Source organism: Hypanus sabinus, chromosome 10, assembly GCF_030144855.1.
Source record: "Hypanus sabinus isolate sHypSab1 chromosome 10, sHypSab1.hap1, whole genome shotgun sequence".
Taxonomy (NCBI): Eukaryota; Metazoa; Chordata; class Chondrichthyes; order Myliobatiformes; family Dasyatidae; genus Hypanus; species Hypanus sabinus.
In genome coordinates this window covers 100,544,633-100,570,832 of record NC_082715.1, presented here as the reverse complement: position 1 = coordinate 100,570,832, position 26,200 = coordinate 100,544,633, and the positions used below count along the sequence as shown (strand labels likewise).

At 40.6% G+C, this 26,200-nt stretch overlaps 1 protein-coding gene across 1 annotated transcript in view; it reads right to left on the bottom strand.

Annotated features, from left to right (window-relative positions):
• The window catches only part of LOC132400884 (uncharacterized), an 85,585-nt gene extending 60,143 nt beyond the window's left edge, over positions 1-25,442 (bottom strand). The window contains exons 1-6 of the mRNA XM_059982389.1: positions 25,325-25,442; positions 21,231-21,305; positions 13,188-13,311; positions 12,776-12,878; positions 12,411-12,536; positions 10,001-10,117 (exon numbers count right to left, since the gene is read on the bottom strand). Coding sequence (XP_059838372.1) covers positions 10,001-10,117; positions 12,411-12,536; positions 12,776-12,878; positions 13,188-13,311; positions 21,231-21,305; positions 25,325-25,346 — 567 coding nt within the window. The 5' untranslated portion in view covers positions 25,347-25,442. The remainder of the gene's footprint in view (positions 1-10,000; positions 10,118-12,410; positions 12,537-12,775; positions 12,879-13,187; positions 13,312-21,230; positions 21,306-25,324) is intronic.
• Between the last annotated feature and the right edge of the window lie 758 nt (positions 25,443-26,200).

Genomic DNA, 26,200 nt, shown 5'->3' with positions numbered 1-26,200 from the left:
TAAATTAACCCTTAATATATGTAAGTGACAAGAAAATTAAAGGGCAGTTGATGAGCATCAGCAGGGCACAGACAGAAGGAAGGGGAAATAGGATTGATGGGATTAATCTGCATCTTCACCTTACAAACATTCATGAACTCTGCTTCCACAGCCCTCAGAACTCAAATAACTCAACTTTTAAGAGAAAATAATAATTTCAACTGTCGTAAATGGGCAGCTCGCTATTTTTACATTGACTCTATAATCAAGCTCTATAATCCATCACAGGAGAAAATGTCATTTCAGAATTCACCCTGCCAAGACTACTCAAGTCTTTTATGTTCCAATCTAATCCCATTTCACCTTCCTAAACTTCTGCAGCTACACACCAAAGCTTCTGATGTTGAAAATCAAAAACTAAAAATTGTTTCTGTTTTAGGTCCTGTGGATGCAAGCCCAGCTTGTCCAAACTCCCTTCAAGAGCCATCACCCATTCCAGGTTTTAATTTGTTAAGTGTCCTCTGAACTATCTGACTATTCAAAATTCCTCATTGTTTGGCAGGTGACATTTGCTAAACTCCCTTTCCACTATTTGGTTCACTAGAAGCTTTTTTTAAAAAAACGTACAAGACACAATACCACAAGACAAACGAGTAGAATTAGACCATTCAGCCTATTGAATATGCTTTGTTATTCTATCATGTCTGATGTATTATCCCTTTCAACTCCACTCTTCTGCTTTTGCCCTGTAAACTTTGATTCCTTCATCAATCAAGAATAGATGAACATTTGCTTTAAATATACTGAAGACTTGGCCTCTACAGCCATCTGTGGAAATGAATTCCACAGATTCATTACCATCTGGCTGAAGAAATTTCTCATCTCTGTTCTAAATGGGCATGTTTCTCTTCTGAGGTTGTGCCCTCTGGTCCTACATTCCCCCAATATAGGAAACATCTTCACAATATCCATTCCACCTTGACAAGGAGTTCCCAACCTGGGGTCCAAAGACCCTTTGGTTAATGGTAGCAGTCCATGGCATTAAAAAGGTTGTGAATCCCTGACTGCAGGCCATTTAATATTTGATAGGCTTCAACATGATTTCCCCCTTATTCTTCTAAATTCCAGTGAGTACAGACCAAAGTCATTAAACACCCCTCATACTCTAAGGGGCCCAAAATTGCTCACAATACTACAAATGCAGTCTGCCTGGTGCCTTATAAAGCCTCAGCATTATGGCCTTGCTTTTAGATTCTAGTCCTCTCAAAATTAATGCCAACATAGTATTTGCCTTCCTTACCACTGACTCAATCTGCAAGTTAACCTTTATGGAACCCTGCACAAGGACTCCCAAATCCAACCGCACCTCTGAATTTGGAATCTTCTACCCATTTCGAAAATAGTCCACACCTTTGTTCCTCCTGCCAAAGTGCAAAACCATACACATCATTATGTTCCATTTGCCACCTATTAGCCAATTCTCCCAAACGTCCAAGTCCATCTGCAGAATTCCTGGCCCTCCACCCATCTACAATATGCATCATCCACAAACTTAGTCACAAAGCCATCAATCCCATCATCCAAATCATTGACATGTAATGTGAAAAGCAGTCCCAACACTGACCACTATAAACATCACTAGTCACCTGCATCAAACCAGAAAAGGTCTCCTTTATTCCCACTCTGTTTTGTACCAGTCACCCTACCCTCTGCTGACATACCTTTCCTGTAATGCCATGACATTATCTATCTTGTTTAGCAGACTCACTTGTGGCACCTTATCAAATGCTTTCTGAAAATCCAAGTAAATAACATCCACTGACTCTCATTTGTCTATCCCGTTATTTCCCATTTGTCAGGCAAGATTTCCTCTTAAGAAAACCAAGCTATCTTCAGCCTATTTTATCACGTGCTTCAAAGTACTCTGAAACCTCATCCTTATTAATGGAATCCGACATCTTGCCATTCACTGAATTCAGGCCAACTAGTCTACAATTTCCTGTCATTTGCCTGCTTCGCTTCTTAAAGAGTGGAGTGACATTTGCAATTTTCCAGTCCTCAGGAACCATTCCAGAATCTAGTGATTCTTGAAAGGTCACTACCAATGTCACCACAATCTCTTCAGCTCCCTCTGCTGAACCCTGGGATTGTTTACAACTGGTCCAAGGTGACTTATTCACCTTCAGAGCTGTCAGCTTTACTACTAGCAAGTACACTCACTTCAGCCCCCAACACACTCGAATTTCTAGCATACAGCTGGTGTCTTCTTGAAGGCAAATGCAAAATACGTAAAGTTCTACTATTTCTATGTTCCCCATTACTGCAGTGTTATCTTCCAGCGGTCCAATAACTACTCTAGGCTCCCTTATACTCTTAATACACCTAAAAATAAATTGGTATCCCTTTTTAAATTATTGGCCATGTTACCTTCACCTTTTCTCTCCCTATGGCTTTTTCAGTTGCTATCTGTTGGTTTTAAAAGCTTCCCAATCCTCTACATTCTGAATATTATTTGCTATATTTTCTGCCCTCTTTTTTACTTTTTTGCTGATGCTGGCCTCCCTTGTCAGCCATGGTTGTGTCATCCTCCCTTTAGAATACTTCTTAGTCTTTGGGATGTATCTATCCAGCTCCTTCCAAATTGCCCCCAGAAACTCCTGCCTTTGCTGTTCTGCCATCATCCGTGGTAGTCCCCTTTCAATCAAATTTTGCCAGCTCCTCTCTCACACCTTTACTCCACTGTAAAATTGACTCATTTGACTCTGGCTTCTCACCCTCAAACTGCAAGGTAAATCCTCTCATATTATGATCATTGCTTCCTAAGGGTTCCTTTACCTTAGTCTTCCTAATTAAATCCAGTTCATCATATAACACCCAATCCAGAATAGCTGATACACTAGTGGGCTCAATCACAAGCTACTCTAAAAAGCCATCTTGTAGGCATTCTACAAATTCCCTCTCTTGGGATACAGCACCAACCTGATTTTCCCAACCTACCGACTTAATGAAATCCACCATAACTATCATAACATTGCCCCTTTTACACGCCTTTTCTCTCTTCTGTTATAATTTGTATCCCACATGCTGGCTACTGTTCAGAGACCTGAATACAACTCCCATCAGGGTCTTCTTACCCTTGCAGTTCCTTAACTCTACCCACAAGGATTCTACATCTTTCAATCTTATGTCAGCTCTTTCTAAAGATTTGATTATTTTTAACCAATAGAGCAACCTACCTACCTGTCCTTTTGATACGATATGTACTCTTGGATGTTAAATTCCCAACTGTGGTCTTCTTTCAGCCATGGCTTGGTGATTCCATAGTGTCATACCTGTCAGTCTTTAATCGTGCTACAGGAACACCTACCGTTTCCATATACTGTGTGCATTCGAATACAACATCTTTGGTCCTATCATCATTGCCCTTTTCTATATTTCCCCTCATATAACTCTTCAACTTACCCTACTGACAGTAATTTTGCCCCATATGCCTCCCCACTCAAAGTCTCACTGCAGACTGCATATACTTATATACCAACAGCCACATCCTTAGTTCCATCACTCTGGTTCCCATCCCCATCAACATTTCTTTAAACCCTCCATAGCAGCTCTAGCAAACTTGCCCACAAGGATATTGGTCCCCCTCCAGTTCAGGTGTAACCTGTTGTTTTTGTACCCAGAAGAGTTTCCAATAATCCAGAGTTCTGAACCCTGGCCCCCTGCACCACTTCTTCAGCCACTCATTCATCTGCCAAGTCATCCTATTCTTAACCTCACTGGTGCATGGCACAGGCAGCAATCCAATGATTACTACCTTGGAGGTCCTGCTTTTCAGCTTTCTACCCAACTCCCTAGATTCTCTCTTCAGGACCTTCTCCCTTTTCCTACCCATGTCACTGGTATCAATATGTACCACGATTTCCAGCTGCTGACAGAGAATATTGTGGATGTGATCCGAGTCATCCCTGAGCCCAAAACCTCCAGAGAATCTCCTGTCTGCTCCTCCAACTATGGAATCCTCTATCACCATTTTACTCTTTTCCTACTTCAGTTCTGAGCCACAGAGCCAGACTCAGTGCCAGAGACCCAATCACTACCGAATGTCACTGAATAAAATTCAATCCCCCTAATAATAGATAACATGTTGCCTACCCAAATTTGGTGATGTAGCAACCTTTTGCAAATCATACACTAAGGACACCCAGATCTCTCTCCATCTTCGACTTCTGATTTTAAATGACAGTTCATCTTCCTACCAAACAGAACTGTTTGCCATTTTCGCACATTTCACTTTATACTATTCACCCTCCTGATCTGTACTCCCTTGTAGCCTCAGATCCTGTTCAAAACTTAATTACTGAACTGGTCTGGTTCACCAGCACATTCAAAAGGCGGCTATTGGAATTTTCACCCAATGTTTGTATGAATAGTTAAAAATAAACAGTGTGGTACCAGCAGCTACACTCCTGGCATATTACTTGTTACTCTTACTAACCAGAAAGTGACCCATTTATGCCTGAATTCTTGCTCTCTGCTGGCCAGCTGTTCTTCAATCCATGCAAATATGTTTGTTCTCACACCATGAGCTTTACTTTTTCCACCAGAATCTTTGATGTGGAAGTGTAGCAACAATATATCCAGTGGTTCGCCTGTTTCCACACTATACATTACTCCAATGAACCACAATCAATTGGTCAAGTGTAATTTCCCTCTCTGGGTTTGCCTTGAATTTTTTTGAAGTGCCTATTGAAATGTCTTTAGTAAAAGCTGCCCATTTTCCCATGGCAGTTATCAGCTAATCTTGGGTTCCCAGTTTTGTGTTTGAAGAAAAATTTTCAATTTTTCTATGTAACTGAACCTTCCATAAACTCTGGGAGTTACTTAACCTCTGTGCTCATCCCTTCCTGAGATAAAAGAGTTGCGCTATCAAGTGATTGTATCCGCATTCTTTGGAGCTAAGAAGAATGGGGGCAGGGGGTATATTTGAAACACAAGGTCCCCAGCAGGCATAGCAGCACAGATATTGAGATATTTTTGTTAGAGGTTAAGTATTGGACAGGGGAATTAGTTTCAGGCCAAAGAGCCACTCTTAAAATCAAGATATAAAGAAACCTCTTCTTGCAGTGGGTGTTGAACTGCTGCAATGCTCTGTTGTTGAATAGCCAGGACTGTTGCAAAGTGCATAGGATGCCAAATCCATGCTTTTAAAATCATAGTTAAGATTAAACAAAACAAAAAACACTTCCTATCACCATCATGCTCTGCAACTTACAAATCATTTTACAGTAACTCTTAGTATGGGAGTTGGCCGTTTCTAGCAGACTCCGGGTAAGAAGCACAGGAGGAAATCATCAACATCAAAAGTAGCCTTAAAACAAACTTTGCAGCATTATATTTAAGGATGATAAATAAAATATACAGCAGGGCAGGATAGAATGAGAGGGCGATTGTATGGGGTGGTTGGTTCCTAACCAGCATTATTTAACACCATCATGAAAGTGCCTCAGCTTCAAGCTGGAGAAGGAAAATGTAATTGAGATTGAACAGTGAGTGCCCACTTGCAACATTCTTAGTACAAGCTATGCCAGTGGATAGTGGCCAGAGGTTGGTTCAGAATTGTTAATCCCTGCAAGGAACAGGTCACTGTTACCCAGGACAGCTGGTGTGGCCATGAAATCATAACCCAAGGTACAATGAAAGGAAGTTATAGGGGGAAAAATATTTAGAATGTTTAGAGGCAATTTTATTCACCACTGCTAACATTTACATTAAACACAAATGCACATTTCTGCTTTAAAAGACACTGAAACATATTGTACCTCATGACAACAGCTTTAACATCTGTGCAATGTTTCATTCATATATTTTTAAAATATATACCAAGTGGAATTATTTGGGTTGCTGATGTTACATTTATAATCATGTTAGTGACTGAATACAAATTATTTTTGTATTATGCTTGTTCGTTCTGTGGTGAGAAGCTGTGCCTTAAGGAAAACAGCAGGGACAAACCACTCCATGCCGAGTTAGCTTGATGCAAGAGGTACTACGATTAACTTTCCTGACATTAAGTCACACTGCATGGAAAAGGGCTCATTGCCTGACCGTACTGAGCTATTTCTCAGAACTTGGTTGTAGCCTTCCACATCATGGCATTTCGAGTGTTTATCTAAATACTGAAATAATTTGTAATTACTGGACTTTAATCCCTTCCTAATCACTCTTTGGGTGAATAAATTCTTTCTCAAAGCCACCTTAAATTGCCTATTCTTTGCCTCAAACCTCCAGACACAGACATTCTTGCTAAGTGAAAAGAAGGGGTGGGGGAAAAAAAGAGAACTGACTACTATCCGCTTTAAATTGTTTTGGTCTTCAGTTAGGTCAGCCCACAACCTTCTCTTCTCTGAGGAAAATGAACACGGCCACTCGGCATAACTGAAATACTCCACCTCCTAGTAAATATCTTCTGCACCTTCTTCGGTGCAACATTGCTCTTCCAAAGGTGTGAAGACCAGAACAGCACTGTCGTGTGCTATGACCCAACTAAAGTTGTGTTTAACTAAACCCGGCCAATGAAGACAAATACCTCGTATGTCTTCTTCACCACCTCATCTGCCCAAGTTGTTGCATTGAGATTCCTGTTCCTCAGCACTGCCTAGCCTAGGGATGAGGGAAAATGCCCTCACTATCTAATAACTCCTTAAGGAAGTGTGTGCCTGCTGAGGTAAGAGTGAAGACATATCTGTAAGAAGTGAGCTGCCTTTCAACATTCTTTACACATGATGTAATCAGAGAATTGATGACAACTACAGAATAACAATTAGCTCACATATTCAGGTAGAGGAGAGGAAAACAACGGTGTAAAAGAGTAAAAACTGCACAACACAATTTTTTTTTAAAGAAGTTTTCTTTATGACCATTTATTACGATCTTTGTGCTGATTCAATTGTCAAGCTGAATCCTTAATTTCTGCCACATATTGCTTGTGCCCATCTTTAATTGGGCACCATGGTAGTGTAGCAGTTAGCGAGTCACTATTACACTCCGTGGTGTTAGGCAGTTCAGAGCTCAATTCTGGCGCCACTCTGTAAGGAGCCTCTCCCCATGGAATGCGTGGGTTTTGCCCGGGTGATCCAGTTTCCAAAGATGTAATGGGTAGGTGAATTTGTCATCGCAAATGTTCCCGTGAAAAGCATAGGGTTAATCAGGGTATCAAGGCTGCTGGGGTACTGTGGGTTAAAGGGCCAACTTCGGGCTGTATTGCTAAATAAATAAATCAATCAATCAATCTATCTGAGCTTTCCTATTCAAACTCAGACTACATATTTTCTTCACTAGCTTCAGCATAAACACTTCTATTTGTTGTTTCATTCACATAAACAGACAGTTAATTGCCCTGACAACACTGATTTCTTCCTGTTCCTGTATTTTAAAGTATCACTAGTTACCTGTGTTCACTGAAGTTGTTACTAGCTCTAATGATATTGAAATAAGCAATGTCAACTAAATACTTCGATTCTTTGCTTGTCTGTTTCCTTAATTTCTTATATTTTAATTAAAGAATGGTGTACATTTATGGCTCCATTATACAAACACAATCTCCTTTAATGAATAGCATTTACTTCTAACTCTTAATTAGGTCATGCTTCTGTGAGCTTCTCCTAGGCAACATAAGTAGCAGCTCTTAATATGAAAGCAGGTAAATGCCACACAATGAAGAAAAATGGAGTGCCTTCCATTGCTAATCACAGCTGCACTTAATTGCAGTGTTATTTCCAGTGTACTTTTACATTTTTAATCAAACAACATTCAAATGATCTGAAACACGTGCAACACAACTCAGGTTGCACCTCTTCCACAACAAACCACACGTTTTGACTCCATATTTGCTGGCTTACCTTTAAGAAATGCCCCAATTTTAGAATTCTCCTGCCCATCTTCATATCCCCGCCATCCCTTCCCCATTTTGTAGAGATGCTTGCTCCTCTATTTCTGGCTTAGATCAGCTCCCAAACTATCCCCTGACTGGCTGTTTTGTCTTCCGCTTAGAAAGCCCTACACATTTTGGTATTTCCTTTTTAGTCCCTTCTGCTTATTTTCTCTTTTACAACTCAACACTTTCAGTCATCCACCCCATTTGATAGATATACCTTATCAAATATTTTAAAGCTCTTGAAGCACATTTCACATTAAAGTAGTTGTGTAAATGGAAATCAAAATTGCTTGAAACTGTTGATAAAAATTATAAAAAGATAACCTTCCACTTTTTTTTTTACTTGTCTGGCTCCAGTCTTCCATGTTCTAGCGATGATATTACAAACGTTTGTACATTCAGTAAGGTTTGGGGAGACTTCTCTATTCTTCTCCCACATACCCAGAGTTAGTAAGTAGCATTGCAGTTCCTCCTGCCAAGGCGAGAACTGTTGCTGAATTTCTGGCAATGATCATGGAGAGACACTTTTTTTATAATGCCACATGCCACAAACTAATTGGACATCCTCAAACTAAATCAATAAAAAGTTAATTGTGGAAATCATCTGTCTTGGGCTTCCCCTGAACCAAGAACACAGCTTCTCCAAATCCCAGGGAAAAAAAAGAGCACCATGCAGAGAAAGTTCAGGTATGCTTCAAATGGGATTAACAGTTTGACAGATTAATTGCTCTTCCTAACCACTCTTGTGGTACAGCTCGAAATAAGTGAGAACTGTTGAATCTTGCACCGTGCAACACAAACAAACAAAAAAAATCAGTTGTAATGATGAATCCTTGTTCACTCTACAAAATCTATAGTTGTAAATACTTGAACTTTTCAGGACAGAAGTCACTTCTGCCTTCTCTCCTTCCATTTTTAAGAATGACGAGGGGGCAATAGATATGCAGGTTGACTTCGGAATAGTCATCTTTCCTTTATCCTGGAGTCTAAATCCTAGACTCCCTGGCTAACTGAACGGGGGAAGTTCTTTCAGCAGTTTGTTTAGGAAGGCGGCCCATCACCACCTCAAGGAAAATTAAGGCTGGTCAATGAATTGACCACATCCCAAAGGGTGAAAAAGTGTCAAACTGAACTTTCTACATTTTATGTCACAGTTTTTAAAAACATTTTCCACAATGCCGTCTACGTAGAACTTAAGGCCTTATAACTTAAAAACAAGGGTGACTAATCAATTGAAACTGGAAGGAAAAAGACATTCTGAGGGCTTAGGGCTGGACAATATTACAGTGACAGCAAAGTGAAGCACAGAGCCACATGGGATTTCAAAGTACAGCAAATTGAAGTGTTGCTCCAGCAATTGCCAAATGCTCAGCAAACATTGTTGCCGAGTGCAAGCTAGGACATGGGCATTAGCCGACTTTCCATCCAGTTCAGGATACAAGATAGCTGATTGATAAATCAGAGACAGTGAAGGCCAGGCGCAGTGGAAATGCAGCTAGTGGCAAAGAACATACCAAACCTTTCACTCAGCTCAAAGTCGACTAAAACCAACACTCACTGAAAAATTCAAAATTTCACAATCAAAAACAATTACCTTGACAAACAATAAAAATAGCCAATAATTGCTACTATCAATAAATGAAGTATTTTTAAAAACATGTTTATTCAACATATGTAATATGTATTTAATTGGAAGATGCTTCCTGTAAATGTATTGGGTTCATCAGAAATGTATGAAAAAAAGTGAAAAATGTGTAGAAATTACACCCAAAATCCGGAGGTCGAGTTGTGAGTTCAACACTCAACCCAGCCACAGATGGACAGCATGCAAGGGAGATGGCCGGATTCGAACTTGGGATCTCTCGCCCCGAAGTCCAGCGCTTTTGCCACTACGCCACCATCTCCGTACAAAAGCAAGCCATCCTGCCCTAAGGCCCCACAAAAGTACACTCCCATCCTTCAATTAAACACCAACAATGTAGTCTCCTAAATGTTTCAATATGGAATTTCCAGAGATTACAAAATCAAAGAATAAACCAGACAATTGTGGAAAAAAAAGTCAAATAGATTACAGGGTTGAAATCCTACCTTCCTGAAGTGGATCCATGCTTTATGCTGGTAAATCGAGTATCCACCAAGATCAGGTGTCAACTGACTCCTATCAATGTAGTTGAATAACTCAAATATTTCATTAAGCAGCACACACTGTCAACAGAGGAAACAGGAGTTAGTCTGACCAGTTTTGCCAACACTTGGCTACAGTTACAATGCTACTTGGTTAAAGTTTCCAATTGTAAATTGATAGTGAAGTTAAACTACTTTGCTAACCATCTTTAAAATCAAATGTATTCTTCATGGTTTTTAAAAGAGTAAGCAAAGCTATAACTGCTAGTGATTTGTGGGGCATAAATGACACAAAGTTTTAATGTGTTTCAAAACATTAATTAACGTGACAACATGACAGAATAGAATGAGCTGCATACAAGTCTTTTATCAAACCCTCAGTACCAGAGAGATGGTCACTGACTTCAGGAAGGGGAGGGTGGGTGTTGTGGCATTCATCATTGGTGTTGAGGTCAAGTCCTCAGGAGTGTACATCAGTGACAGCATGCCCAACGATGTAGAAAGCACACTAGAACCTCCTCAGGAGGCTAAAGCAATGTGGCATGTCCCTTTTGACCATCATCAATTTTTATCAATGCACCAGAGAAAACATCCCATCTGGATGCTTCACAGCTTGGTACAGCATCTGTTCAGCCCAAGTCTTCAAGCAATCATAGAAAGTTGCAGACACACCTCAGCACATCACAGAAACTAACCTTCCCTTCATGGATTTGGTCTACACTTCTTGTTGCCTTGCTAAGGCAGCCAACATACTCAAAGATCCCAGCCCCCCAGGATATTTTCTCTTCTTCTACATCTCCTTGGACAAAATTTACAAAATTTTGAGAGCACATACCACCAGGTTCAAGGACAACTTCTACCCTGTCTTACAGGTCTATTAACGGTTCATTGTGATGGATTCCAAGCCTCACAGTCCAGCTCATAATGGCCTTGCACATCATAGTGCCGTGCAGGTAGACATTCTCTGTATCTTTAACAGTTTATTCAGCATTCTGTTATCATTTTCCCTCTATACATTGTAATGAAATGATCTATATGGAAAACAAAGTTTTTCAATATACTTCAGTATGCATGCCAAAAATAATGTTAGGAAAGGGTGTAGATTAGACAGTGGAATACCTCTGATCACCTGGCTCTCTCACCTATCAATGAGCAGCAAGTGTCATCAAGACTTTTCATATTGGCTGTGAACAAGAGTAACCTCCCAAGACCCCACAAGAAAATCCTAGCTCTTATCCCATCTCACTTCTAAGTCTTTTAGCAAAGAGATTGTGACAGTTCCTTCCTCCTTACTACTTATGTACTGAGACTTCCCTGCACAAACTCCTGTTCTCACTCACTGAGGCAGGCAACTGACAGATCATGGTGACGGAGCTGGTGGAGGGAACAAGTGGAAATTACTGACAAGGTTAGCCAGCATCCCCACCTCCACAACTCCAGGCTGGAGTTAAAACATTGAAAACTTAGTGACTATGAAGTCAAAGGAAAATCTACACTCAAAGAACACTGTGGTCTGAATCCGGACAACAGGAGTCCAAACTAGACTGGTGGGAATTAATTATGAGCCAAAGACAAGGCCTTGTTGGACTATACAGCTTCACCTAATATAAGCTTATCAGTATACTTCACAAAATTGCTCCCAATTATTTCCCCCCCAAATGTAATAATAAACAGAAAATGTTAGCATTACCCTGCATGGCAAGTGTGGGAGAAATAATGTTTCATGTCAATTCCCTTTCTTCAGAGATTCATGACATGACAATTTGAATGCCAAACTGTTCAAAGCTGAATCGAAAGTTGCAGCAGCCATCCTGCAAACACTGTTTACTTTAACCTGGGAACAAAGACAAGTACCCAAGGGAGCTATTGTTCGGATCCCCAAGAAAGGAGCACCAAATGATTGCAATCACTCAGTAAATTTAATGGACTTTGAAAACGCTTTTGATAACATCCATGGGGAGAGCCTCCAGTTAATTCTGTATGGGAGCCCGCCCAAAATTGTCCAGCTTATCCAGCGTTTCTATGCCAATTTTACCTGCATAGTTGGAGACTGCAATTTGAGCTTTGAGGTCAAGACAGGAGTCAGGGAAGACTGGGTGATGCTAGTAATATTGTTTAACCTGGTGACTGACTGAGTTAAGAGGCAGACAATGAAAGACAAGCAGTGAGGCATTAGGTGGGCTCTATTCTCTAGAAGACCTAGACTTTGTGAATGACCTCGCATTACTATCACATACACGCCAACACATGCAAGAGAAAATCTCAGCGCCTGTGTACCCTTGGTGGACAGGTTGGATATTTAAAATTAGATTCCACTTCAGTATTCATCAAAACATCAGCATGCTAGGGAAACAAAGATTCACAACTTTCATACCTTGAATGGTGGCTCTGAATGTGGTTTGCTGCGACCCAGTCCAAGGGATTTCAAAACATGTTTCCTCACACCTTTCATTTGTGGCTGCACAGCATAAAAGGTGTCCACTACTCTTCCTAAATGGTGCTGAGGAACAATGAAAGATCAGAAATTCCAGTGCTGATTCGGAATTCAAAGCTTATTACGACACTCTTCAGCCTAAACAATAAACCCACTCTTTGGTGAATCAACCTGGATGAAAGATGCTAAAAATGCAAATACTTTAAATACTAATTAAAAAGTTTAAGCAAGCATGACTGGGGTTCAAACAGTCACCAATTAAAGACAATATTGCAAGCTTGATATAAAGACACAAGATTAGATACCTGAACTTGCAGCAAACTGTTTACAATGATGGAGACAACATCCAATGTGGCAGATCTTAAATCAGTTACAATGGAGACTAGACCATTTCGAGTTTGTGATTCACTGTCAAACAAAAGCAAATCGCCTCTTAATTCAACTCTTGCCAATTATCATTTTTCCAAATTACCTAATATACCAGACTGAAGAAACAATTTATAACTCCAGTCTTCAAAATTTCACTCTCTCCCTTCTATCTTCACTCAGTTAAGGGAACAGTTCTATAATTACCCCATAACCCACACCACCACTTTTCCCTCTCCCCCACATCCCCATTCCCCACTTACTTCTGGGACTTTTCCAAATCTTAGAATATCTATACAGTTATGACAAATAAAACTGTACACCAAGATAGATAATTCAATGGAAACTAACCCAAGATGAAGATGAAAATATTTGATAAGTTCAACAACATCATCCTGCTTCAAATCTGAGACCAGCTTGCTTTGCTGTGCTCTGGGGAATATGACAAGTGGAGATCCCCGATGATCAAAACTGCCTGACAAGGAAACAAACGGAACAAGTAGGGTGAACAAGCATAACGATGAAAATATTGCTTCTACAACATGCACTTGATCTGCCTCTAATCTTAAGATGCGATTGCTCAAGAATAGTCACACCGTGCATTTCTTAAATAGAATGCAAACGTTGTAAACTGACCATGGGTGGCAGTGGAGAAGAAAATAACCACAGAAGTGTTTTTGCAGAAACCTGTGACAATAAATCCAGTTTAAATAAACTGAATTTAAATAAAATTTGCATCAACTTAAAGCATATGTAATGATGACTAAGTTAGGGCAATGGTGGAGATTTATGACCACATCCGCAAAAGAGAAGAGGGTCACTTTGGTGGACAGTTACAGAGGGGCATCTATATCTTCCCAATAAACTAGCTTGGCAGGGAACCTGTGCACCAGGTCAGAAAATGGAGGGATTGAGAGGAAGGTAGAAGTCATGATCAGCAAGTCTGTAAGGACAGCCAGGAGCAAGGTAACAGACGTAATGGGTTGAAGTGTGTGTATTTTAAAGCTGGGAGTATTATGGGCAAGGGTGATGAACTTAAAGCATTATTCAGTCCATGGAAGTATGATATTGCAACATAACAGAGGTTTGATAGGCAGAGGGACGTGAATGGATGTTTAATGTTCCAGGGTTTTGATGAAGATACAGGAGGTTGGGGGGGGGGGGGGTGGGGGGAGAGGAGGAGTTATATTATTCAGGTTCAACTCACAGCTGCAATCAGTATGATGTATTATACTAGAGACTCCACCCCCCTCCCCCCTTATAGCCACCTGGACATTGAAGATAAGCAGGCAGATTTGGGAAGGGTATAAAAAGAACAAGGCTGTACTGGGTAACTTCAACTTCCCTAACAGACTGGGACTTCCTCAGTGCAAGGTGTTTATATGGGGCAGAATTTGTTGGGTGGATCCTAATGGGTTTCTTAAATCAATACTGAGGAGGGGTCATACTGGACCTGGTGTTGGGTAATAAGCCTGGCCAGATAAGTGATCTTACTGTGGGAGAACAATTAGGGAACAGTGATCACAGCTCCTTAAGTTAGTATGGAACTTGCAGGAACAACTGCTTTTTGGCAAGTCCACATCTGACATGTAGACAGTATTTAAAGACCAACTGTACAGAGCACAGGGTATGCATGTTGCAGTAAGAGGGAAGGACAAAGATGTCAAGGCCAGAGAATTTTGGATGCTGAGACAGGTGGGGAACTTAGTCAAGGAGGGAAAGGAATCATATAGAAGGTGTAAGAAGCCAAAAATCAAACAGAGGACTTGAGGATTAAAAAGAAGCCAGAAAAGAACTCAAGGAAATTAGGAAAGCCAGGAAGAGCATGAAAAGCCCAAGGAAAGTAGAATTAAAGAGACTCCCAAAGCATTCTATACATACATCAAGAACACAAAAGATAACTAAAGAGCAGGTAGGACCATTCGAGGATAAAGGACAGAATATATGCTTGGAGGTGGAGGATGTGGCTGAAGACCTAAGACAATAAGAATTAAGGGCAGAATTAGACCATTTAGCCCATTGAGTTTCCATGTTTTTCCCTCTCAACCCCATTCTCCGACCTTCTGCCAGTAACCTTTGACACCATGACCAATCAAAAACCTAACAACTTCCACTTTAAATATAGCAGTAACTTTGCCTCCACAGCCATCTGTGGCAATGAATTCCACAGATCCACCAGCCTCTGGCTAAATAAATTCCTCATTTCTGTTCTAATAGGGATGCCCTTCTATTTTGAGGCTGCGCCCTCTGGTCCTAGACACACTCACTGTGGGAAACATCTGCTCTGTGCCCACTCTTTTTAGACCTTTCAATATTCAATAGGTTTCACTGAGATCCTGCCTCATAAACTCCATGAAGTAGAGCCCCAGAATCCACTCTCCTGGTAATGTAGACACTGTGTCACCACCACCTTTTTATGGTATGTTAAAGAGCTGCCAATGAAGTCAACCTCTCTACACTACAATAGTAACAGCAGTGAGAGTACAAGAGTGAAAATTACATTATCCATTCCATAACACTGTTTATAGGCTTTATTACTCAAAGATTCAAGAAATCAAAGCAAACTTATTATCAAACTATGTATACAACATTCAACTTGGGAGATGGCCAGCAGGCAATCGAGACAAGACCATGGGATGTAGATAGTTTAGGTGCTGCACAGCTCCAGCGACCCAGGAGCAACCTGGACCTCCACTGCTTTCAGTGTGGAGTTTGCACATTCTCCCTGTGACGGTATCCCAAGGATGTACTGTTGGATGGTTAACTGCCACTCACATGGAACGATGGAAAAAGAATTATGAGAGGGAATTGTTGAGAAATGGAACTAATATGAGCTAGTATATGAGCTAGTTTTTTTTTTGAACTATTTCTTCTCTTCGGTATTGACTAAGGAGAAGGATATTGAATTGTGTAAGATGTGGGAAACAAGTAAAGAAGTTATGGAACCTATGACAATTAAAGAGGTGGAAGTACTGGCGCTTTAAAGAAATTTAAAAGTGGATAAATCTCCGGGTCCTGATAGGATATTCCCCAGGATCTTGAGGGAAATTTGTGTAGAAATAGCAGGAGCTCTGATGGAGATCTTTAAGATGTCATTAGAAACAGGGATTGTGCTGGAGGATTGGCATATTGCTCATGTGGTTCCATTGTTTAAGAAGGGTTCTAGAAGTAAGCCTAGCAATTATAGACCTGTCAGTTTGACATCAGTGGTGGGTAAATTAATGGAAAGTATTCTTAGAGATATTATTAATAATTATCTGGATAGACAGGATCTGATTAGGAGTAGCCAGCATGGATTTGTGCGTGGAAGGTCATGTTTGACAAACCTTATTGAATTTTTTGAAGAAGTTACGAGGAATGTTGACCAGGGTAAGGCAGTGGATGTAGTCTATATGGACTTCAGCAAAGCCTTTGACAAAGTTCCACATGGAAGGTTAGTTAAGAAGGTTCAGTTGTTAGGTATTAATGCTGGAGTAATAAAATGGATTCAACAGTGGCTAGATGGGAGATGCCAGAGAGTAGTGGTGGATAATTGTTTATCGGGATGGAGGCCGGTGACTAGCGGAGTGCCTCAGGGATCTTTGGGCCCAATATTGTTTGTAATATATATAAATGATCTGGATGATGGGGTGGTAAATTGGATTAGTAAGTATGCCGATGATACTAAGGTAGGAGGTGTTGTGGATAATGAGGTGGGTTTTCAAAGCTTGCTGGGAGATTTATGCCGGTTAGAAGAACGGGCTGAATGTTGGCAGATAGAGTTTAATGCTGAGAAGTGTGAGGTTCTACATTTTGGCAGGAATAATCCAAATAGAACATACAGGGTAAATGGTAGGGCATTGAGGAATGCAGTGGAACAGAGAGATCTAGGAATAACAGTGCATAGTTCCCTGAAGGTGGAGTCTCATGTAGATAGGGTGGTGAAGAAGGCTTTTGGAACGCTGGCCTTTATAAATCAGAGCATTGAGTACAGAAGTTGGGATGTAATGTTAAAATTGTACAAGGCATTGGTAAGGCCAAATTTAGAATATTGTGTGCAGTTCTGGTCACCAAATTATAGGAAAGATATCAATAAATTAGAGAGAGTGCAGAGACGATTTACTAGGATGTTACCTGGGTTTCAGCACTTAAGTTACAGGGAAAGGTTGAAGAAGTTAGGTCTCTATTCATTGCAGCGTAGAAGGTTGAGGGGGGATTTGATCGAGGTATTTAAAATTTTGAGAGGGATAGATAGAGTTGACGTGAATAGGCTGTTTCCATTGGGGTAGGGGAGATTCAAACGAGAGGACATGATTTGAGAGTTAGGGGGCAGAAGTTTAAGGGAAACACGAGGGGGTATTTCTTTACTCAGAGAGTGATAGCTGTGTGGAATGAGCTTCCTGTAGAAGTAGTAGAGGCCAGTTCAGTTGTGTCATTTAAGGTAAAATTGGATAGGTATATGGACAGGAAAGGAGTGGAGGGTTATGGGCTGAGTGCAGGTAGGTGGGACTAGGTGAGATTAAGAGTTCGGCACGGACTAGGAGGGCCGAGATGGCCTGTTTCCATGCTGTGATTGTTATATGGTTATATAGTATAGATTCTGTAGGCTGAAAGGCCTCACCCTTTGTTGGAAGGAAATACTAGTCTTCTACAGTGAGCCATTGACCTGGATTATGCTCCCTGAAAGGGAAATTACCTGAATGGGCGGCACAGAAGCATAGTGCAATGCTTTACAGTGCCAGCGAACAGGGTTCAATTCCCGCTGTGGTCTGTAAGGAGTCTGTACGTTCTCCCTGTGACAGAATGGATTTCCTCTGGGTGCCCCAGTTTCCTCCCACATTCCAAAGTTGTATGGGTTAGCGATATTAAGTTATGGGCATGCTACACTGATACCAGAAGCATGGCAACACATATGGTCTACCCCTGGCACATCCTTGATCTGTGTTGTCGACACAAATGACATATTTCACTGAATGTTTTGATGTACATGTGACAAATAAAATTAATCTCATCTTGAGATGAAGATTCAATGAGTTTTGAAAGAAAACTTGACCCGTAGAAGGGGTAAAACGTGCCGGGTTACAGAGAATGGCACTGGTTAGAGACGTTTCCAGAGAGTCAGCACATGCTCCGCAAGTGGATCAATTCCCTACAGGATCTTAGCGCCCATCAACAATGTTCCCTCTAATTTTTAGTAGTCAGTGTGCGCAAAAATCTTATGTTGTGCAAATTTTTCTCTTGTAGCAAAAGTATGTGCACACTGAATGCACACATGGCACAGTTTATGTAGGTTTACAAAATATTTGACATAAAAGTGCACAGGATAACAACAAAATAACATACATATTTAAGTCATTCAGTTATTTTTTTCTCTCTCCTGTCTTTGTAAACTCTATCTAGACTAACAGAACTTCCATCCAATTGATAGCTTTTGACTTAACATGTACAAATGACATTCACCTAAACGGTTTCTCAGTTTGCCTCTGAGTTGATTCATTAGGCTAAAACCCCCTTACAGTCCGCACTAGACGCAAGAAAGGTTCTCCCAATGTCCATCAACTGTGCAAGGTTGGAAAACTTCATTTTGAATTACAAATGCCACCATTTGAGCAAAGTTTGAAATCAGTTTGGATTTAATTTTTTCTTACATGGAAAATTTGAAATCATTAAACTGTTACAGTATTTTCAGCTAGAAAATCATGATATTTTAGACATAAGGCATTAACTTGTTCATCGCCAAATGTGAAGTCACAATCTGCAATTGCAGAGAAATCAAAAGCAGACCATTCATTCTTGTATCTCATCTTCAGGAAACCTTTCTTCTAAATGAACATAAAGACTGTTTATAAAAGTCAACAGCAAACTTGTATCTACTGTGAATTCAGCATAGTGAATCAATATTTTTTTTTAATTTCTTTTTTTGTAATTTTTTTTATTGAAGTTCATCAAACATTTCCATAAGATGTATTTCAGACATTGTACATATACATCATATCATCATATATATCACAAAATCTCCACAAAGTATTTATCTGGGGTATACACTTATAGAAAAGAGTGGAAAGAAAAAACAAGCAAAAGGAAAGAACTATGTACAAGTAGGGAGTGATTTTTTTTAACAACAGATTCATTGATTTGTGAGAATAAAATCAATGAGGCATGATGTAGTTAAACCATTTTTCCCCAGTATGAATCAAATTGTTCCAGCTTATGGTTAACAGATGCTGTTATCTTCTCCATTTTGTAAATGTCCATTGTAATTTCCATCCATGTATTTAAAGTTGGGCTCCCCTGTGATAACCATTTCCTAGTAAGAGTCTTTTTACAAGCCACCAATCTACAGGATTTGAAACAGATCTTTGTAAACTTTACGATACGAACACACTGTCTGCTAAAGATGGCTGCTGCCGTGATGCAGCTGTACAAACCAGAACAGGAAAGGTGAGGTGACGTAAATTAGTGACGTGCATTGTGGTATTTGAAAAACAGACTAACTAGTTAACTGAAACATTTAGCTAAAGGATTATTTTCAATAAGTATAATAACTAATAACTACATTATTTGAGGTAACTAACCTTTTGTGCACACATTAATTTCCTTTGTGTGCTGGCTGAAAAACGTATGCACAGCTTAGCGGGAACATAGCCCACCAATCTTCCCACTCACTCTAAATGAGTACTTTGCATCAGTATTTACCAAGGAGAAGGATGTGGAGGACGGGCTGCTCAGGGTGGAGTGTGCTAATTTACTTGGGCATTTGGAGATTGAGGAGGAGGCAGTGTAGGGTCCTTTAAAGAACTTTCTTGGATAATGATGAGATATACTCAAGAGTTTTAAAAGAGGCAAGAGATGATATTGCTGGGGCCTTGACCAAAAACGTTGTATCCTCTTTAGCCATAAGTGAGGGTCTGGAGAATGGGGGAATTAGCTAAATTTGTTCAATTATTTAATAACGGAAATAGGGACAATCCTGAAAAGTGTAGACCGATGAGTCTCACATCAGTGGTAGGTAAACAATTCTTAGGGGAGAATTCTTAGGGATAGAATAGCAATTGAAAAACCATGGCCTAATTGGGAACAGTCAGCATTACTTTTTGTGGAGCAATTTATGACTTACTAACTTAACTTACTTTTTATTTATAGAGGTGATAAAGGTAATTGATGAAGGTAGAGCTGTTTACATTGTCCACATGGCTATCAGTAAGGCATTTAACAAGGTCCTCATGGTAGGTTCATACAGAAGATTAAGATGCATGGGATCCATGGTGAATTGGCCATTTGGATTCAGAATTAGCTTGCGTACAGGAGACAGAGGGTAGTGGTTGTTGGGATTTATTTGGGCTGGAGATCTGTGACTATTACTGTAAATATTTATGACCTGGATGAAAATATATAGTTGGGTGGATAAGTTTACAGATGATATGAAGATTGGTATTGTGGATAGCACAAAAGACAGGCAAAGAATATAGCAGGAAATAGATTAGTCAAGTCAAGTCACTTTTATTGTCATTTCGACCATAACTGCTGGTACAGTACATAGTAAAAATGAGACAACATTTTTCAGGACCATGGTTGGTCCTTAAATTATGGTCCTAAGGACCATTAGTTGGAGATATGGGCATATAAATGGCAGATGGAGTTTAACCTAGCCAAAAGTGAAGTATTGTACTTTGAAAAATCCAGTCTAAGGAGACAGTACACTGTTAATGGCAACTCCCTTAACCATGTTGATGCAAAGAGCAATCTTAGGGTCCAAGCTCATAGCTCAGTGAAAGTGGTTACATGGCTGATAGGGCAGTAAAGATGATAAATGGCATGCTTGCCTTTATTAGTCAGAGAATTGAGTCATGAAATGACTGGGGCTTAGGGGAGATCAGATAGATGTTTATAAGATTATGAGATAGATTAGACCACCAACATCTTTTTCCCAGGGTTGACATGTCTAATACCAGAGGGCATGCATTTAATTTGAGCAGAGTGAGTTCACAGGATACGTGCAGGGCAATTTTTAAAATATTATATAAAAAAAAGTGGTAGGTGTCTGGAATGCATTGCCTGCGATGATGGTGGAGGCAGTCAATAGGAACTTAGGCACATGAATGTACAGGAAAGGACAAGGATGTTCTGTAGGTAGAAGAGGTTAGTTGTCCACTGTGGGCCAAAGAGCCTATCCTCATGTTCCACTTGCACCCTACTCTCCTAAATTGTTTGCTTGGCTGACTACTGAAATCACTGGCAGATTGTATTACAGCTGCTTGACTATAACTTTCCAAAATTTAACATTTGTATATTTACCACAAAGCTATATGAAAAAACAAATAATTTTAAATGCATCAATTTTCTTTTAATGCTTGACTGACAGGTGGCATTATATTCTTTAAAAGTTAAATGGAAAGGGTACAAAGTGACATTCACCTGGGATAACAGCAACACCCGAATACAGGACCCGATCTTCAGGCAAGGCAGGAGAAGCCCTGAATTGCTGAAAACCTACAAGAAAACCAAATGCAACTGTAGAATCCACTGGCTTCACAATCACCAAACATTTAGACAGGTTATTAAGGTTCTAACCAGGTTCTGTTCCAGAGAACTGCTCATAACCCATATATTAGAAGTGAAACCATAGGCCAACCAGGGGCTACATGTGATTAAAACAGGGCACTTAAAACAACGATTTGGATTTCTCTTCAAGATGTAATGATGTTGCCATGAACTGAACAGCCAGCAGAAGAGGACTGTAGTGCTGGAGCAACCAGAAAATCCTTCCCACTGGTCTCCCAAACACTCATAAGAATGGGCTATATATGAGTCAACAGACAAATAGGTGCAAGAGTCAGCATTCAGCCCTTCGAGCCAGCACCGCCATTCACTGTGATCATGGCTGATCATCCGCAATCAGTACCCCGTTCCTGCCTTCTCCCCATATCCCTTGACTCCACTATCTTTAAGAGCTCTATCCACCGGTAACTCTTTCTTGAAAGCATCCAGCGAATTGGCCTCCACTGCCTTCTGAGGCAAAGATTCACAACACTGGGTGAAAAAGTTTTTCCTAAAGTCAGTGTTCATAACCTGGGAAGGACCTTTACTAACCATTAAAAACTAGTATGTCTGTATCCATGTATTGTCGGTGATGGCTCGAGTAGTTGTGGATAGTATAGAAGGTTATTATAGGTTATAATGGGACATTGATAGGATGGAAAGCTGGACTAAGAAGTGGCAGACGGAGTTCTTTGGCAGGTGAAACATGAAGACAATATAGGGTTAACGGCAGGATTCTAAGCAGTGTAGAGGAACAGAGGAATCGTGAGGTTCATGTCCATAGATCCCTCAAAACTGCCACACAAGTTAATAAGATGGATAAAAAAGGCATTTGATATGCTAGTTTTAATTAGTCAGGGGATTGAATTCAGGAGCAGTGAGGTCATGTTGTCACTCTATAAAACCCTGATTACACCAGGGTTTTTGGAGTAAGTTAAAAGGTCGGCACACCACTGGGTGTTGGAGGGTCTGCACTGTTCTATGTTAAAAGTATGGACGCAATCATCTAGAGCTTAAAGATCATATCCTCATCATCAAATACAGAGATCAGATTGGATCCTGAAAATTTCTGCTTACTATTTCAAAGTTTAGAAAGGAACAATTTCGGTTATAATATGAAATTGAAAGTAATTTGGTATTGAATATTAACTCTTCCAAGTATGAATCAGGATAAATAGGACAATCCTGTGTCCAATAGACCATGAAGGAAGGAGCAAGATAAACTATTAAATAGGAGAGAATTCAGAGTGAGAGCAAGTAAATAGTTGTTAAGCACTGAAGCACACCTACTAGAATTAGCAAGTGAAACAAAAACAGCATTAAAAATAGGCATGAATTACATTGAGGGAAAAGATAGGTAGAGACACATGGACACAGAATGTGTTAGTGCACTGAATATGCATTGATCTAGGTTAAACCAAAATTCCTCATTTCCTTTTTCTAACTGCTATGTAATTCTGTGGCAAAGAAGTGGGAAATCTGCTACAAGCATGCGAATTCTCAAGAAAACAACCCTCCATGTCACCTTCACAATGCTGCATTGCAGAACAATCAAATAACTGTTCCAGCAGACATTTCTGGATCATTCGCTCAGAGACAGCAAGCACAAGTCCTACTATTGTAGATAGAGAATTTACAAATCTGAAGTTTTTAATTAAGCAAGTCCCATTTTCCATACATGTTACCCAACCCACTGGGTGGTTCCAGTGTTTTCAATTTTTATTTCAGATTGCAAACAGTGAAAACCAATAATGCTAGAAACACTTTTTTTTAATTTCTGCTCATAAAACTCCCATCTGGTTCAGTAATGTGTCTCGGGGAAGGAATTCTGCTATTGTTAAACAATCTAGCTTATTATATGATCAACTGTGTGCTTGGCTTTTGTCTGCCTCCTCAGTACAGGCATGCAAGGGGTGGAAGATAAACGCCAATGTCAAAATGATTTTTAAAAAATTTATTTAAAGAATGTGGCAAAACTACATTTACTGAGCACACTTCTTAGCAGAGCTGCTGGTGGACTTTTTGTGAGTGCGCCGCTGTGCTCCTGGTGACGATACTACTAGATTTTGTTGGGTATAAGAGTTCAATACTCAGAGTCAAAGACAAAGAAATGCGGGTACAATTCCTGGCCATAAGGCACAAGGCTTGAGTGATGACACTTGCTGCTCCTGCGTATCTTTAGGTTAGAGGTCACAAGTTTGAGGAGCATTTTATTAAAAGCACTCGCCATCGTAAAAGTACTAGCACGTAAGGGACAGCGAATTCCACACATTTTCCCCCCCTAAAACATTAGTTGGCTCAAAAACAATACATTTATTTGATAGAAAGAAAACACAGTGGCACAACTAGTGGAGCTGCAGCTTCACAGTCGTGGAGACGTGGGCTCCATTCTGACCTCAGGTACCCTGTGTGGAGTTTGCATGTTCTCCATGTGACAGTGTGGGCTTCTAGCCACATGCCAAGAGACGTAGGTACTGGGCTAATTGATCTCTAGGATGTAGATGAGTAGATTGGGGGGGGGGGAGATGAAGGGAATAGATGAGAACATAGGGAGAATAAAATGGGAGTTGTATAAATGAGTGGTTGATGGTTAGTGTGGACTCAGAGACCCTGCTTCCCAGCTGCATCTCTGACCCAGGCTCACTTAAAAAATGTTCTGGACAACACGCAGCTCTGGGTTTAATTTGATTTGAACCATGTAATCAGACTGCAGAACAAATCTAGGTGGTTTCATGAATCATTTGTTGCAGCTACAAGGGATATCCACATGAAGACATAAAGGAAGACAATGCAAGGAGTTTAAATAAAGGGGGCAAATGATAATAGGCAGCTGAAGACCGGAGCTAGCACAGAATTATGCACCAATCACTTCCATTCACTTAAGTCAGGAAACTTTACATTCCATTGGGCTACCCCAGAACTGGGAAAACAAACAGTAGTTTCTGCAGATGCTGGGATCCAGAGCAACACACAAAAAATGCTGGAGGAACCCAGCAGGTCAGGCAGCGTCTATGGAGGAGATGTTTTGGACCAAGACCCTTCATCACGTCTCAAGTAGCAAGTTTTTTTATCTTTACTTTTGATCGCTGAAATCTCAAATAGATACAGTACTTCAAACTTGGATAAACTTCCCCAAGTGGAAGTATAGATTTTAAATAACCACAAGTAATACTAATCTGGTTTGCAACAGAACGTCGAATGCAATTGTGCAGCAGGCCCAGTGAAGCACCTTCTGCCTCCCCGATCTTTGCAGTATCTTGTAATTTCATAAAACCAATGCAACTTTCAAAAATTGAAACTTATGTGATTTTAAAACATGTGTAAGATGTCATTGGCGTGCAACTGATGAAAATAAGCTGTTACATCGACGATTATCCCCCTTTACCCCCGGGAGAAGGCAAGATTATTTGCTTCAGTTTTCTAGTTGGCTCAAAAAGATACTAAGATGCTCTGCATAAAAAGTACCATCGAGATTAAAAACGCGACAGAGACGGGGAACCATGCGACGGTGAAATTAAAATAATTCATGAATTATCACCTTCTCGACAAGGTAGCGGGAAAACGTTCCACAAATTACCTGTGAAGGGAATTTCCTTCCAGAAGTCTCCCAACCTATCCACAGTAAAGAGCGCCTAAGGGCTATTTAAATATTGCGGTTGCTGCATAATATGTACTTTGCACCACTGGAAACCACAGAGGTGTACAGAAGGCTCCGCTGCCGGCTGTAGCGTTCTTCTCTCGGGACTGAAGCGCTCGCTCAGCGAACGAAGGGGCACCCAGCCCCCAGAGCAGCAGCCGCGCAGAAGGCAACAACTGCGAGCAGGCTTTCCCCCAGAAATTTATTGCAAATAAAAAGTTATACCTTCGTCTCTCCCCTCTTCTTCCCCCGCCCATCCCGCCCCATCAACCTCACCTGGCCCGTCCTTTCCCCCAGCTCCCTTGCCCGCTCTCATAAGGACATTGCTCCCTACCTGTTGCACGACTCCAGCTCATTTTCCTGTTCCGTCCAACTTTTATTGCGAACCATCAACAAAGTTCAACGCTGGGCTCACCAGCCATTAGCAAGGAAACGCCAACCTCATATTCACCACTGATACCCTCCGGCTGAAAGTGCCAGTGAAACTCATCGCATGGTATTTCCAAAAAGAGCGAGCGCTCGGCGCATCACTTCCGCCATGTTGTCCTACTCCGGCGAAACATTTCATTCATTCAAACGGCAGCCTGCAGGCCAGCGCTGCTATTGGGCCAAAGCCAATCATTCACGTAGTAGCCACACGAATCTTCAAGCCTCTCATTTTTGCCTTACCCTCTAGGGGTGATATTGATCACAGCGAGGGGTTTTTGATCAAATCAAAGTGTTTTAAACAATAATAATCTCATCCACAATGTCCTCGGTCAACAGAAAGTTCCAGGCAAATTGTCAAACACCACTGTGTCCTAATGCATTTTACTGATCCTAGGTTCTTTCCAGCACGCTCGTTCAAGCTAAGCCGTAACAATGGGTGCAATGCACGTCCGTGCGGAGCCTCTTGGCAAATCACTCAAATGATTCAATGCAACAGCTAGTCTCCATGCTGTGGACACCAGAACAGTTGCTCCCAACCAGGTATGAGTTCCACAAATTGGGAATTCTTTCGGTGCAATGGTCTGCTCAGGGTTGCACTGCCTGATTCCGGTGTGTCTCAGTAAAACGGGAATGTGAATAATTACAGATCCCACCCTTTCTATATTTTAACAGAAACAGAATATAACTAAAAGAATGCTTACGGTTTAGAAGCTATTCTGCCCATCAAATACTTGCCAGCTTCATGTAAAGCTGTTCACTCTGTCCATTCCCCCACTCTCTC